Below are 17,006 nucleotides of genomic sequence, written 5' to 3'. Positions count from 1 at the left end.
AAGTGGAAATGTAATGGGGTGGGCCATTTGTGTGCTGAGCACCTCATATTTTGTGCGTGTACAGAGGAAGTGAACGATAGTTATTTGTTTGCGTATTAAGGAAGGTAAGTAATTTTTACTAGTTGGGGACGATTTTGCAATTAAGTAGTCGACTAGCAAATTCTTCTTAACTCACGGATTGCATATAATGCTTTTCCACTCCCACATTTTATGTACCGGTACCATAATAAAATATATTTCTTCATTTTACATGATTTAATATCAGAACTGTTGGGAGCAGAGCCTGATTTAGGCAGGAGCCTATGGTACTCTCCTCAGGGCCTCAAAATCCAGGAACAAGCATTTTTGAATGAATTATACAAATCAAATAGACAACAACTCTGTCAACTGAAAATCAGAATTGAGGTAATAAGTAATTACATAATAAATTATGTTATAAAATGCATAAAAAATCACTTTATTGTTTTACGTTTAGAATAATAAGTTGATTGCAGAGTTTAATGTATTCAACTTGTAAAAATTGGCTACCATGTACAGTTTATTGAAATTGTAAGAGTAGGTCTATTTATTAGTAAGTAATGAATTCAGCAGCCAAACTCAACAACATTGTCAGTTCTCATTGCATTGAGTGTTAAACCAAGTGTGTAGTGATTGTGTTTCTTGCAGCTTACTGCTTATCTGATTTTTGTTGGTATAGGACCGCAGTCTAGTATATAGTCACGAAGCTCAATATGTAGTAAATATGCATCCATAGATAGTTGCTAACCACTGGGATCGCTACTATCGCTTCATTACAGACAATGCGAAATAGTACCGGCACAATGTATTGTTCCTAGTACCCTCACAACTCAAGTTTCGTGACTGATTTAAAAAAAAAAAGCCGCCCTAAATAAGGGTTCAATAGATCGGCCTACTAATCAATTCACAATGAACAATGACTAAAAACAATTATGTGACAATTTGAAAGAAAAAAAACAGTAAGATAAATGATAAGAAAACATAGGAAATCATTTACAATAAAAGTTACTTGGGTACAAATGATTACTAATTATAGCTAAGGATGATTTTAACACATGAAATTCTATGGCATCAATCGTTACATCAGAAATTTTAAATTGTTTAAGTTGATTTAAAGTTTCTCGTGGGATTGTACCACGGGCACCGAACATGAGCCCAAAAACTGTCCAATGTGTGATGTGGTATTGTGCTCCAAGATGCTGACAACAAGGCTCATAGATGACTAGACTGTGATAGGACCATTATTGGTGTATAGTGGTAGTGTTAAAGTGTTTTTTATAGGAATGTCCATAATTAAAAAGGGAATTCCTAAACCAATTTGAGTTAAGTCAATAAAAGAAAACGGAAAGCTATTGATATTCAACAACAGGAAAACAACGCTGACCATTAAGCAAGTACCATATGTTCGTTCATAAGTTACTAGCAGTAACTCCTTTGCCCAAAAATACCTCCAGTTTCAAAAAGTTAAGAAGGTTTTAACACAGACTAATGAAGATTTTGACATACAAAGACAACAATCCGCCACAGCTACTAAATTGTGGAGAGCCACTGTATTTTTTTTTTTTTTTTTTGTATAAGCCTGTCAGAATTCAGGAAAAATGAACATTCCTTTCAAACTCCTGAATTACTGCACTAGAGGAAAATAGGGATAGTACTGGTATCACAATCGATGCAATCGGTTCTGATCCGTCTTGTGGCCACACATAATCACTGATACCTTATGAAGCACTTTATTTTTAACACTTCTCCTCAAAATAGAAAATTAATAAAAACCTCTGTGAAATAAATACATGGTGAAAGGAGATAGGCGACAGAATTTAAATAAAATAAGATAGGCCTAGTTATTATATATGAAAAGAAGGGGCCTCATAAAGAAAATTAAGCTCCGGGCCTCAGAAATTGTAAATCAGGACCTGTTTTGGAGGGTCGTCGAGTTTTGGGTATTCTTTTGTTTGTTGCTATGCATCTGTTGAACGAAACCGAAATATATTTTCACTTAGGTACTTCCCTAGGGAAGAATGTGACTTATGTCCCGTGGTCAATAACAACCAACAAAGCCAGCGGATGGGCCAGTTACCGTGTTGCTCAAGCTAACAAAGCCTAGTCATCACTGTAAACCTTATCAAGTCTTGCATTAAGGACATATTGAACTGTGAATGTATGTTGGATGGAAAAGTCACGAAAGTAGTAGGCACAATTCCTTTGTTGAATAACACAATCACACGATGAATCAGAAACTTAGCATAATATTCGCTAAATTTTCGCTCCAAATGGATGAATCAATGGATATAGCTAGATCGGCAATTTTAATAGTATTTACGCGCTCTCAGTACTTTATTAATTACCGGTAATAAAAAACATGTCTGACCAGAATCTATTTACCATTGAACGAAGATTAGTGACAGTGGTTTGGCTTCATGAAAGACATTATACCAGCGACAACGTGGAAACAGTAAAGATGAAATTTCGTAACCGCTTTGGTGTGGAACAGCCAAGGAAAGCAACAGTGTTGGGGTGAGAAAAACATGCATTCGCAATGGATAGTGTGAAAGACCGACAACAAGACCCTTTCTTCTTCCAAGGTTCCGTTAATGGGTCAGCTTACCAGGACATGCTTAGTGAATGGTTGGTACCAGAAAGCTCGTATCGAAGACACTGTGGTCTTGCAACAGGATAGAGCACCAGCACACTTCGCATTGCAAGTGCACTGATACCTGAATATGACATTTCCCAACTGGTGGATTGGAAGAGAATCTGCAGATGATCAAGCTTCTTTTGCCTGGCCTCCACGAAGTCCCAACCTCACAACACCTGATAATGCTCTCTGGGGGTTCATCTATAACACAACGGCACAATTACGAGCAGCTGTGGAAGATGCCTTCAACGAAATGACCCTTGATTATCTTCGCAAAACATCTACCAAGATATGGCACAGAATTCAGCTGTGCTATGAAAATTAAGGTCTTCATACCAATGTCTCTGATCATTAAACTATCAGGTCATACATGTCCATATCAAGCAATCAACCATACCCATCGTAGAGTCGTAATACATGCTACTTTGTGACCTCACTGTATGTATTTAATATAGTTTTATGATGTTGCTGCTGCCATTGTCACTACCACTGCTTTCTTAATTTTCATTACGAATATTTTTTTTGACTACCAGTATATATTTCATATAGCTTCCTCTTGTAATTTGTTATTATTATCACTGCTACTACTACTAATGACTCTCTATCACTAACAGTTATTTTACCAAGATTGATTAGGATTTTTTCATTATGACAAAGATGGTGCCAATATATAAAAATATGTGTGCTAATTTTATACAATATTATAAAAGTATTGGTAATTCGAAGAATAAGTTTGTTGAAACTCTTATCTGAAGAGCATGTAAAGATTTTGAATTAACATTTCACACATATTTACTCTTCTTGTAACTAGTTCAAACTCTTTTCTTAAGGTTTCCTACGTGGAGTACTCGCCATGAGTGGATCAGCCCTCTCAGCATTTGCAATTGATCATAATCCTCTTGCAACTGGCCGTCAATTGGCAAAGCAAAATGGCTGTCCTGAGAGTCCAGTACTGGAAATGGTCAAGTGTTTGCAAGAAATGTCAGTTTCGAAACTCATTCGAGCTGATTCTGATCTCCAGGTAAAAGTTTTTATTTAGTTTAGAATAAGAAACAGTTTAAACTTATCCCTTTTCTAGTTCGGATTTACAATTCTGCCCCTTTAGACACCCAAGTTTTTTCCCACTCCCATTTTTCATAATATGTAGCTCTCAACTTTAGTCCTCGATAAAAGTTGAAATAAAAAAATTATGTAGAGTATGTCACTTGATTTCATGAATGGAACTACAATTTATTGTGTTTGTTTGAATGTTTTATTTTTGTTTCGGTTTACAAATGGAGAGTATGGGTATATGTTAAGATAAGCAATTAATGAAGGGCATGCAATATAGTTTCTCTTTGTGTGAAGCGATATAATTGTTTGTTTACATCTGAAGTCTGACTAGTGTAATATGTAGCTAGTCAGCTATGTATGCAATAGAGGTGGAAAGGAACTGGTCACCTACCCCATTATCTCCTGGCCTAGTTGCCTCATAAGTGGTGTCTTCTTTGTATCACTTGTGGGGTTCAGACCTGTCTTTGGACAGTTGACTAAACAATAACCCGAACACTGCAGAATTGAGTTTGTATATTCCTGGAAGATTAAATTTACTGATTTTATTATTGTCAAGTTTATTGAATAATAGTTTATCGAGAGAATTATTAGTTTTATATGCTATGTCATACCATACCATACCATTCTGAATATAGTACGATACACCTTTCAAGGGTTCTACTAGTAAAGGGACATATTGTGCTGTGTATTAAATAATTCTATTGTAAATATTCTAAATTTTAGAAATCAAATGTAATTACCAGTACCTACTCTTGTTGATAGAGGTTTCAGACTCGTCATGACCCGAAATACTAATTCTTGTTTATTAAGAAAGCATAAATCATAAATAAATACTTTTAGAATGTCTCTATTGCATCGAACTTTCTGATTATGGGCAAAGAATTCAGATTTTAGCTAATTATCCAACAGTCTTTATTTTGCATCCACTGAAACTCACTATACCTACTGAGGATTGCTCGTAAGTGGTAAGTTTCATCACCAAATTTACAAAATGTGTAGTAGAGTCAGTTTTTATACAACTCGAGTTTATCTCAAATAGTAAATAGCTCCGACGAAAAACAACATTAAATTCGGAAATTCCGGTTAACCAGTCACATTTATCCTAGACTTATGTGCTAGATTGAAAATGTCTATAAAGTAAAGTTTTTCCTTTTCTTCCCCCCCCCCCCCCCCTCCCGAATTAAATATGGAAGTTCTGGCATTAGTCTACAGACTATAACTATTTTTCTTTTTACTACGAATGCCCTTACCAGTAATGAAAACGCTTTTTCACTTAGATAAACGCCATCATGTCCTAATAATACATCACAGTTAGCTTGAAATCAATTAACATCAAGACTCCTCTCCCACATTATGTAATATTAACAACTCATTGGAATGTGTTGGGAAAGGTGGGATGTCATGTACACAAAATTAATTTGTTTCAGGTTTACTGCTTTCTCTACTAAACAGCCTCCATCCCTCTTACAAGGTTGAATACTGATAGTTTTATGAAAGCAATTCTTTTCATACCAGTACCTTAACTTAAGTTCGTTACCTGTGTGAAAGAGAATAACCTATTCATTTGGAGGTTGAAAACCAATAGCTTAAGCAATATTCTTCCTTCCCCTTCTTTTATTTTCTATTTTCACTTGAGCCATGCCATTTATATAGATTGTCGTAGAAACATTCCTTCCTTAAATTTTCTCGTGTTTTTTTTAATATTTTAGTTGGTTATTTAACGACGCTGTATCAACTACTAGGTTATTTAGCGTTGATGAGATTGGTGATAGTGAGATGGTATTTGGCGAGATGAAGCCGAGGATTCGCCATAGATTACTTGGCATTCACCTTATGGTTGGGAAAAACCCAACCAGGTAACCAGCCCAAGCGAGGATCGAATCCACGTCCGAGCGTAATTTCAGACCAGCAGGCAAGCGCCTTAGGGGGTTAGGTACAGCTTACAGCTGTAAAATTTTGGAAATATTCAACATTTTTTTCCTCCATTACTGTAACTTGTACAATAATGAAAATTAGTGTGTCCTTCTGTACTTCTGCTATATGAAAAAAAAATATTTTTACGATTTAAAAAAAGCTACTGGTATTTAGCCTACAATTTTTTTTTTTTTTTTTTTTTTTTCAAAATTCAGTTCACTGTGCAGTAATGAAGCATTTCCACATAACTCAAAAACTATCGAACATTCTGTGATGAAACTTTTTGTATGTATTTATGCATGTCATATCTACAGTATGATACAAGATCACTTCTCTACCTTTGATAGATTGATAAAAAATAAATTCATTTAAAAATGGTCAAATATCAGTATTTTCTTCTAACACAAAATTAAAAAAGTATATATTTATTAAGAAATGTAGTTGAAAGAGCATGGTATTGTAAACATGAGTTTCAGCAATAAAATAAAAGGGAGAGAACATGAAAACGTTAACAAATTTACGAGTTATGAGGGAAACGCTTCATCACTGCACAGTAAACTGCCACCATTTTTATATATATAGTTTACAAAATTCAAAATGGTGGCAGTTTACAGTTTATATATACAGTAATGGAGGAAAAAAAAATGTTGAATATTTCCAAAAATTTTACTACCGTAAGCTGCATCTAACCCCTTATCCGACTGAGCCATGCCGGTGCCTTCTCGTGTTGAAGAACACCAATTTTGAATTTTCATTTCGGCACATTGTTCAAAATGTTATGTATATAACACTTTGATTTATATATTAACATTCAATATTTAAAATTGCAATATAAGCTACTAAATTCGACCTTCAATATGTTTATCTGAATGCTTGTCGTTGGTTAAGTGAATGTTTACAAATTATACTTAAATTATTACATAGTCCACTGCTGTGGAGTAACAGACAGCATGTCTGACTGTGAAACGAGTGGGCCTGGGTTCAAATCCTGATTGGGAGAGATTACTTGGTTAGGATTATTTTCCAAGGTTTTCCCTCAATCAATTGAAGCAGAATTGTTGGACCTCAGGCTCATTTCACTATCATTTCTTCACGTGCTAGTCGGATTAAGTTCATGGTGCAGTGTACTGTACAATAAAAGAGCACGACAAAAACCATTCACAAAACAGGAGTAGTAGGCTAAGCACAATAAGCCTTGGGTCCTTTTCTGTAAGAGAGAAAAAAAAATACATTCGCGAAAAATGTATATGGAGAAATTAATAGAATAATTTTATTATAATGTACTGTATTATTGTAGTTGATTTTAAATGTCTCCAGACGTGATTTATTAACATCCTTTTGGATTCTGTTGCTCTGGCATTACCAAATTCAGTTTCTGTCAGGCGAAACTCATCACTTACAATGATAGGATGACAGGTGAGGATGATGATTAAGAGTTGAATTCTGACGTGTGTCAGAAATGACCGGTAAATTTTCTCTGGAACATATGTATTCACGGACATGGGTATTTTATGTGCTATAAAGCACATTGTACTCAATAAATCATTTATAAATCTAAAACACTGAACTTCCAGACTTACTTCTCTTCTGAATAGTAACAACGCTATGTAATAATCCAGAAAAACAGAAATTGCTTTCTACAAACTCGGTTAGCAATGAGATATCTCTGCTTCATTGTTACAGACAATATACAATCAATTCGAGGATGAAAGCAAATTTAACCCCTTACCGCATTCTGGGACAGATATGGTACATACAGGTTTTATATTGATATAATTTATAATATAGGCATATAATATTTCAAACTGCAAACTGGGACAGATATGACACACTGTCAAGAATTGAATTTAACCATATGTGTCATCAGTTGAGAAAGAAAGAACTACTTAAGTTATTTGAATATTAAACCAGTTTGTGCAAGACTATCCCATGTGGTAAGGGGTTAAAAGACGTGGAACTTAATTTAGAGAAAAATGAATTTTCTCAAATGTGGATTTATAACGACAATTGGATATGCAAGAATCCTTCAAGAAGTTATATAAAAATTAAATTTTTTTGAAAAAATTTCTCAGATTTCATAAGACGGCTTTCGATTTACAGTTAAAAGTTGTATAAATAAGATACAACAGTGATGAAAAGAAATCATACTAAATATTTTTTTTTCTATGATAGTATGTAAAGTTGCATTTTACCCATTGTTATCAGTGCATAAAGTGAACCTTTAAAACACTAGTTGTAAAAAAGTACCTAATCACTTTATGCACTGTCAAATGAAATGCTATATTCAGTGTACAGTTGTCAAAAAAAAAGTGGCCGCACTCGTGAACAGCAAATATTTTCAAAGTCCACTTCGGGTCGCGGCGATGTTACACGATGCATGTGCTTGTACAAGCAGTTCCGGAACTATGAAAGTGTTCCATATCTGCGCCTCGTAGACCAGCAGTAGAGTGCTTGTTTAATGATTCAAAGGTTCTGGGTTCGGGCCTTCTTCAAGTTTTCATTTTATTTTTTAATCGTTCTTTAGCGATGTAAATGATATTCAAATTATCATTTATATCCAGTTATCGTTCTTTATGGATATCACGTTATTTACATTTTGTTATCGTTCTTTATGGATATCACGTTATTTACATTTTGTTATCGTTCTTTAGAGATATGAATAAAATTCAAGTCATCATTTGTATTCTGTTATCGTTTTATAACGATATGAATAATAATTATTATTATTGTATCTCCAATGGGGGTTAACCCTATGTTACATATGTATGTTAGGGCTATAGTTTTATACACAAAAAAGATAAGCATAAAGAGAAATGGAAAAGAAAATTAAATTAGCTTACGCGATGTAAACAAAACATAAACAATCCGTAAATTAGGCATTGCGATTGCAAAACAAATATCAGTTATCAATTTGAAACATACAAAAACATTAACAACACACATACATAACAATTCTATAACACAAATATGCAGCTTTCCGTACCATACATAATAAATTAATACACAATAGTCTCACAAACATAATCAAACTATAATTACGACATTGCGACGACATCAGGCATCCTGTAACTTACTCACATACATAACAAATCAAGCATCCGTTGCAACACATACACTTCAACATAGTAACCACACTTTTAAAAGTTGCAAATTTGGCTCCAAGAAGAATAAATAGGACACTGTTACTAATTACTATTCTTCTACAATTTCTTAAATACATCTGTAATAAATCTGTGAAATTCCGATATGAATAATATTCACGTTTTTTATATTGTTATCGTTCTTTAGCGATATAAATAATATTCAAGTTATCATTTATATTCTGTTTTCCTTCATTAGCATTATAAAATAATATTCAAGTTATTTATATTGTTATTGTTCTTTCGCAATATAAATAATCTGTATTTTATGTAAGTAATTATTATAACACAAATAACCATCTTTCTTTGTAAAATAGGTTATTTTATTTAGATAATTAAATACGTATTAGGCCTATATAATATCTTATATTAATTAAACAAACCGATATGTATCATTTATATTCTTTAGTGATACTGTATAAATAATATTCAAGTTATTTAGATTGTAATCGTTCTTTAGCGATATAAATAACATAAATTTAATATTAGGTTTGGAAAAATCCAGTTGCATAATACTGGTATTAGTTTTTCTTTTTGTATTATTACATTATACTATCTTGAACCACGATAAAATGAAAAGGAGTAACGAGGAATTGAACCTGAGATGTTGACATCTAAATTCCGACGTTCGTCCGCTGAGCTACGAGGGCAAAAGTGTGGAAACATTTTCGGAAAAATTGGCCCAATCACACTCTGAGATTTTCTGATGATTCGTAGAAGCTAGTCCAGGATGCGGAGGGCAAAGGCTAATTGAGATTTCCTGGTCTCTGATCGGGTCAAACATCCTGATAGAATTAATATTTAACCCTTGCCGTGACTTTTGGTCAATTACTCAAATCCACTCTCCTCATCTCCATGCTTGGGCCCCCTGGAATTTAATAAGATGCGAAAGAGATAGTGGTGTGCGGAAAGCAATGGGATGTTACCGCATTTAGGCCTATCCTTCCCAAGAAAAACTGCAAACATGAACAAAGGAAGCTTTTAATAGAAGAAGAAGGATCTTCTGCGGACCTCTGGAAAAAGAACTAAGGAAGAGACTAGTGAAGTGCTTTGTGTGGAGTGTGGCATTGCATGGAGAAGGTTCATGGACATTACGACGAAATGAAGAGAATCGAATTGAAGCATTTGAAATGTGGATGTGGAGAAGAACGGTGCGTGTGAAGTGGACAGACGGAATAAGAAATAAAATTGTGTTTGAAAAAGTGAGTGAAGAAAGAATGATGCTGAAACTGATTAGAAAGAGAAAAAAGGAATTGGTTGGGTCTCTGGTTGAAAAGAATAACAGACGACATTAGGATATGTGGATCATATGCGGAGACTAAGAGGAAGGCAGAAAATAGGAAAGATTGGAGATTGCTGGGTTTGAAATGAAAGACCTGCCCATGGACAGAACACTTATGTATGTATGTTCAGAATGCCTGGAATATCGTGTCTAAGAAAAGTCGCTATTTGCAAAGACTAGTCAATTCCATGCCCACTCGACTGCAAGATGATCGAGATAAGAGGAAGATAGACTAAATATTGAATTGTGGCTTTTTGTTTTGTTTTTTGAACGCTTAATTGTTTGAATGTTTTAAGGCCGACGCCAGTAAATTTGTTTTGTTTATGCCACGAAAGATATTTTTATTGAGAATAAAATCTTTTTTCTTTCCATTTGCAGCCACAATATCATAATGATAAAGTCATGGCATAATATATTAATGAACCTGATGTTAATTACTAAAATAATCGTAAAAGAGAAAGGAGCCATTATGTATAGTTTGTCTCTCTCAAAAACAACAAAAAAGAATATAAAAAGCACGAGGTTGTAGTCGAACGCAGGAACTTATGAATAAGAGGCCTGAACGCTACCATTACGCTATCGAATAACACACAGAATACTTCAATTATAACTGTAGATATCAGGCAATGTGGTCCAACAACATGTAACATCGCCTGTCTCCGAATTGTAGCGAAGATACCCGAAGGGAACTTTGTTTCAGGAGAGCGGCCACTTTTTCTTTTGACAGCTGTACATACTTTAAATAAGGAATTAATGCACCTTCACCCCCGTGGTAATTAGCCTACTCATTGCAACAAGATATAGTATTCAACTTTTCCTAAACTGCTTTGTTGATTATAAGCCCGATTTAGACGGCCATGAAATCGTGAGCATGAATAAAACAGGCTGTAATTCCATGTATACTTATTTCAGCATATAGGGAATTATCCCTATTCGCTGTTTATTTATTATTTATTCTGAGTTTAGACGGCTGTGAAATCGCGAAATCGTAACCTCTCCAACTTTAAATATTTATTTAATGGAAATCTGTGTTAACATAGAAAAAATATTGTATGATAAACATTCGAAAGTTATCTTTTTGGCCCTAGTGTTTGTGAAATGAGGCAAAAGCTTTGCCTCGTTCCACAAACTTTACACTCATGCTAAAGAGACAACTTTTACGAACTTGTATCATAAATAACTATTAAGCATAGATATTTTTATATACAATATCACTCTTAATAGGTTTGGACTCACAAACCTCGGATTTAATGACATTAATAACACTCGAGAACGGTATACATTATGCAACTTTAAAGGTTTAATTAATTAAAGCGAATACTCTTAGAACTACTGTATGTTGAATAGTTCGAGAAAATTTAAATTTATGTTTTGATTTCATACCAAACAACTTAAAATATTTATATTTTAGACTAACAATATTTGATTGCAGTAATTGAATCGATTATTTGAGAAACCACACATGTCCTAAAATATAAATTTTGAGAAAAGTGGAAAAAAACTGTCTGCAGCTAATAAATATTGGATGTACGTTCTTATCTTTTTAAGCTGAATTTTTTATATGAATTGGAATATTTATAAATATTTCAAAGAGATGTTTAATTATATTTTGAGAGTGACAGGTTCCCCTACAGTTCGTGGACATGTGTTGTTTCTCAACCCGAAATGATTTCAGTAAAAAATTATAATAGTATGTATTTACGTTGTATGTAAGTCAATGAGAACGAAAGACACACACAAAGAAATACAACTTAACAGGTGTATACAAACTCTCATGCAATAGTTGCAACGACTTCTACATTGGACAGACTGGAAGAGCATTTCAAACACGTTACAGGGAACAAATCACAACCATAACCAAACTACACAACAATTCAACCTATGTAGAGCACATCACAAACTCCAATTACAACTACAGCAATATAGACACTGACATGAAAATACTACACATCCAGCCAAAAAACTAGAAACTTGACACTCTAGAACAGGGATGTCAAAAGCAAGCGCATTTTATGATCTTGAAATCATTCGCAGGCGCCAGGCACTAGGTCAAGGCTAGGAGATTGACAATGTGAATCGTGTAAGAACCTGCTGATTGCACAGGGATAGGAAATCGGTGGTGTACAATAGTAAGCGGGGATCATGCATGTAGACAAAATGTGATGTGAACAACAGTATTTATAAATACGTATATATTCGTGTTTCTTTTCTACATTGTTTTTGTAAAAATATGTTGTTGTTTGCTAATGGTGAATTTCTGATAATGAAATAATCCATTCTCTTGCTCTCCAGTATTTTTCACTCAAGGATGCCAAGTTTATAGTGGCTGGGCTGTGTTGAAGATGATCTTCATCCATTTCCTCTTGAAGATCACATAAGGGGCAGAAAACCAGGAGGTTCATTGCCGCCCTCACATAAGCCCGCCATTGGTCCCTATCCTGAGCAAGATTAATTCAGTCTCTACCATCATATCCCACCTCCCTCAAATCCTTTTAATATTATCCTCCCATCTATGTCTTGGCCTCCCCAAAGTTCTTTTTTCCCTCTGGCCTCCCAACTAACACTATATGCATTTCTGGATTCGTCCATACATGCTATGTGCCCTGGCCATCTCAAACGTCTGGACTTAATGTTCCTAATTATGTCAGGTGAAGAATACAATGCGTGCAGTTCTGCATTGTGTAATCTCCTCCATTCTCCTCCAACTTCACCCCTCTTAGCACCAAATATTTTCCTAAACATCTTATTCTCAAACACTCTTAACCTCTGTTCCTCTCTCAAAGTGAGAGTCCAAGTTTCACAACCATATAGAACAACCGGTAATGTAATTGTTTTATAAATTCTAATTTTCAGTTTTTTGAGAGCAGACTGGATGACAAAAGCTTCTCAATCGAATAATAACAGGCATTTCCCATATTTATTCTGCGTTTAATTTCCTCCCGAGTGATGATATCTCTGATATTTTCTCACACACTATTAACATCTATCTCTTCCTCAACTTCGTAAAGCGGCAAACCTATTTGAAATTTAGACCTGATAATGTCGCTTACTTTCCTGGTCTTTTAATTTCGAAATATTGAATATTTTGTTCTACTCACTTGGCTACTGATAGTCTTTCTCTTAATTCTCCAAATTACCAAATAATGGTCAGAATTACAATTTGCCTCCCTGAAGGTTCGAATGTCTACTATACTAGCATGTCTTCGTTTATCTGTCAAGATGTGGTTGTGTGTCAGTTCATCTGGAGAAGTCCAAGTATATTTATGTATATCCTTATGGAGGAATGTTGTACTTTTGACAATTAAATTTTTTGATGTCGCAAAATTGACTAACCTAACTCCATTATCATTACTATTTACGTATAGGGTCTCTTTTCGAATAGTCGGTTTAAAAATATCCTCCCATCCCAGTTTAGCATTGAAATCTCTCAATAAAATTTTCTTGTGATATCTAGATAACTGATCAAAAATGTGTTCCAATTCCTCATAGAAGCAATGTTTTATATGGTCGTCTTTCTCTTCTGTAGGACCGTGAGCATTTACAACCATGATACCGCACTATCTATCCTTAAGTACTAAATATGATAACATAACCTTTCACTTAATTGTTGCGAGTAGACCAAAAAAATATCTCTTCATAAAAGCTTTTGATGTCATCCCTCTTCAGAGAAATACTATCGTGACATAATCACTTAAAATATGGCAGATGTGTCTACTTTCTCACACAGATTTGTAAATACATGGCAGAAATATAATAAACTCGTTTTGACTTAAAATGAACTTGTGCGGTTTCTCAAATAACTGATTCAATTTTATTGATGACAACAGTTAATGTAAGACAAAATATTCCAATACTCTATCAGAACTTAACTTGTAAATGAAAATTAGAATACACGAAGACAGAATTTTTTTAATTGTTTGTTTCTTATAATATTGCTAAATTAAACTCCAATTAATTGTTACATTTGTATTAATATATTTTAAGGAATTGAAATTAGCTGCCCAGGGAGTACTGGCAGGTATAACAGGTCTTCTAGGGCCTGCTCCTTGCATCGAGGGTGGTAATGATGGAAGGTTCTTACCAAACTTCCTTCCAGAAAATCCCCTAGATGGATTGCTTGCTGGTAAATTTCCTAAAATACCTCTACTCACAGGTGTAACCAGAGATGAAACAGCACCAGCACTGTTCGGTAAGGGCCAGTCTTTATTTATTCAGATTTTGTTTTATTGAGTGAAGTGAAACAAAACATCAAAGACAGTTTTGGTTCACTGCTAAATATTTCCTAGAGCACGGCTGTTCAACTACCCAATCATTCATATAATGAGTAATAAGCATAATACGCCTAAGGCTGCACTGTACGCCTTTGGATCCCTCCTCAGTACAAGACAAAAAAAAACATTCCTATAGAAAAGTCTACATTTTATGCAAAGTTGTTAAACCAGCGTTTAAATGCAATTACAGAAGCAATCCTTCTTGAAGAGCAGAATGGGTTTAGACCAGGGGCGGCTTTCGAAGAGGGGCTGCGGAGCTGCAGCACCCCCAGACATTTGTGACTCTTGTCTCGTTTTATGTTGTGAAATACATTTATTATACAGTCTCTATTTAGCGGCTCGAATTTTTTTTTAATTTCGCTCTCATTGACATGCACGCAATAGTTAGTGAAGTCACTTCCTCCCCTGGTGCTGCCAGAGCGAAGCCAGAGACAAGGACTATGGGTGAAATCACTTCCTCCCTTGGAGCTGCCAGTCTCTTCTCGGATGCTTTGCGCGTTAGTTTTACCCCTCCCCCTGCTGCCCCTGGCCATGAATCCAGCATTTCCAGGCGCTGCAAAATTTGCAGCAGTTTGTCAGTAGCGCGCAGTTTTAAATACATTTTCTTTAATGTTGTGAGTATAACAAGTGCAACAATGTTTAATTCTGTACAATATTTACAGTCTATTCAGTTCAGTACCTTAACAATTCAGGAGAAATGTGAAATTAAGTGCCCATCAGTTGAATCTCATAATGGAAAGAGCCGCTAAACAAAATACAAAGGCTCGCATATTTGTTGCTGATTTATCCAGTATCCCTGCTTTCTTCTCTCGATCGCCACATAGTATGTATTAGATTAATGTGTTTTAAAGACACTGAGGCAACAAGGTGGAGTTTTAAAATAAGAACAGTAAATGTTGTTCATGAGAAGAAGGAGCCATTGCTAGAATGTTTTCAAACCATAATGGAATCTGAAACATCTAACAACATCACAATAAATGAGGCAAGCGCCCTGGTGCGTACTCTTGAAGATCCTGAATTCAATTTCTGGCTGTTTTTTTTTTCATTTATTGATGTATCATGTAGATATATTATACAACCAACTACAACATCGCCAGTTAGATATTTCTAAGGTCCAAATCTGCACATAAAATAATTAAATTATGGTTTATTTAACGACACTCGCAACTGCAGGGGTTATATCAGCGTCGCCAGTGTCCCGGAATTTTGTCTCGCAAGATTCTTTTAAATGGCAGTAAATCTACTGACATGAGCCTTTCTCATTTAAACACACTTAAATGCCATCGACCTGGGCCGGGATCGAACCCGCAACGACTGTGCTACCGAGGCCGACTATCCATATCAAGCTTTGTTAATGCCATACAGACAATACGGAACAGTGCATAGTTGAGCAGCAAGATCTGTGAAAATGAAAACTCTAAAAAGCGTCGTAAGGTCGAAGGGATTCAGACAAGGGTTGCGGCAGCTAAGGAAGTGTGTGACCTTATTTTCACACAAGCTAACACCCGATTCCAGTTCATTATCTTCTCTTCTGTGTCAAGAAAAATTTGAATGCTACAAAAGTTCATTTCCTGAAAATGATCTAAATGTATGTCATCATCATCATCATCATCATCCTTCACGAATTAGGCCTCTGTAGACCTGTTTCGGCCCCATCTAGCAGTCTTCTTAAAGGTCTTCCTGGTCGACGATGTCCTCTAGGTTTATATTGCATCATGATTTTTGGGATTCTTGAATTTTCCATTCTTCTTACATGATCTAGCCAATTGAATTTGTATCTGCTGATTTTTTCTTCTACTGACTCTACTTCTAATTGTTCTAAAATTTCTTCATTCCTTTTTCGGTCTAAAAGAGTATATCCTGCTGTCCTCCTCAAAAATTTCATTTCCGTTGCTTTGATTCTGTTCATGTCTTTTTTCTTTAATGACCAAATCTCGCTTCCGTATAAAAGGGTGGGTAATGCTAGTGTATTATATATTTTTATTCTGTAGATTTTTGTACTAATTTAGCTTTTAATGCATTGTTTATTATTCCTAGAATTTGTGTAAATTTGGTAATTTTCTTGTTCACATCTTTTTCATTTTGATAAGATATTTCACAACCCAGATAATTGAAATTTTGCACTTGTTCGAGGCATTGGTTATTGTGTATTATCTTACTTCTGACTGGGTCTTGTCCTAAAAATGCCATTACTTTTGATTTTTGTGCTGAAATTTCCATCCCAAAATCTTTTAATATTTTATTTAATGTATACAATCCTCTTTGTAAATTATCCTCTGAATTGGAAATTATGACTTGATCATCGGCATAGAGCAAGGTATTTAATGTTAGAGCACTGGTTATTTTGATTCCTGATGTGTAGATTTGGTTCCATTTTAAAATAATTTCATTTATATAAATATTAAATAAAGTGGTGATAGTGGACAACCTTGTCGAACTCCATTATTAACTAATTTTCTTTCGGATATACAGTTATTTATTTTGACACTTATTTTGCTGTCTGTGTAGATTTCTATTATATTTTGCAATAGCAAATTTGGAATATTTTTTTCTTGTAATATGTCGAATAAAAGGTCTCTTCGGACTTTATCAAAAGCTTTCACAAAATCAATAAAAGCTATATGGGTTTCTAAATTAAATTCTCTTCTTTTTTCTAACAATAGTTTCATACTAAATAATGGATCTACACATGA

At 34.6% G+C, this 17,006-nt stretch overlaps 1 protein-coding gene across 1 annotated transcript in view; it reads left to right on the top strand.

The window, feature by feature from the left end:
• The window catches only part of LOC138696052 (carboxylic ester hydrolase), a 57,126-nt gene that overhangs the window by 20,478 nt on the left and 19,642 nt on the right, over positions 1-17,006 (top strand). The window contains exons 5-6 of the mRNA XM_069820557.1: positions 3,484-3,674; positions 14,027-14,231. Coding sequence (XP_069676658.1) covers positions 3,484-3,674; positions 14,027-14,231 — 396 coding nt within the window. The remainder of the gene's footprint in view (positions 1-3,483; positions 3,675-14,026; positions 14,232-17,006) is intronic.

This window comes from Periplaneta americana, chromosome 3 (assembly GCF_040183065.1).
Source record: "Periplaneta americana isolate PAMFEO1 chromosome 3, P.americana_PAMFEO1_priV1, whole genome shotgun sequence".
Lineage (NCBI taxonomy): Eukaryota > Metazoa > Arthropoda > Insecta > Blattodea > Blattidae > Periplaneta > Periplaneta americana.
This window is presented reverse-complemented; position numbering and strand designations above follow the sequence as displayed.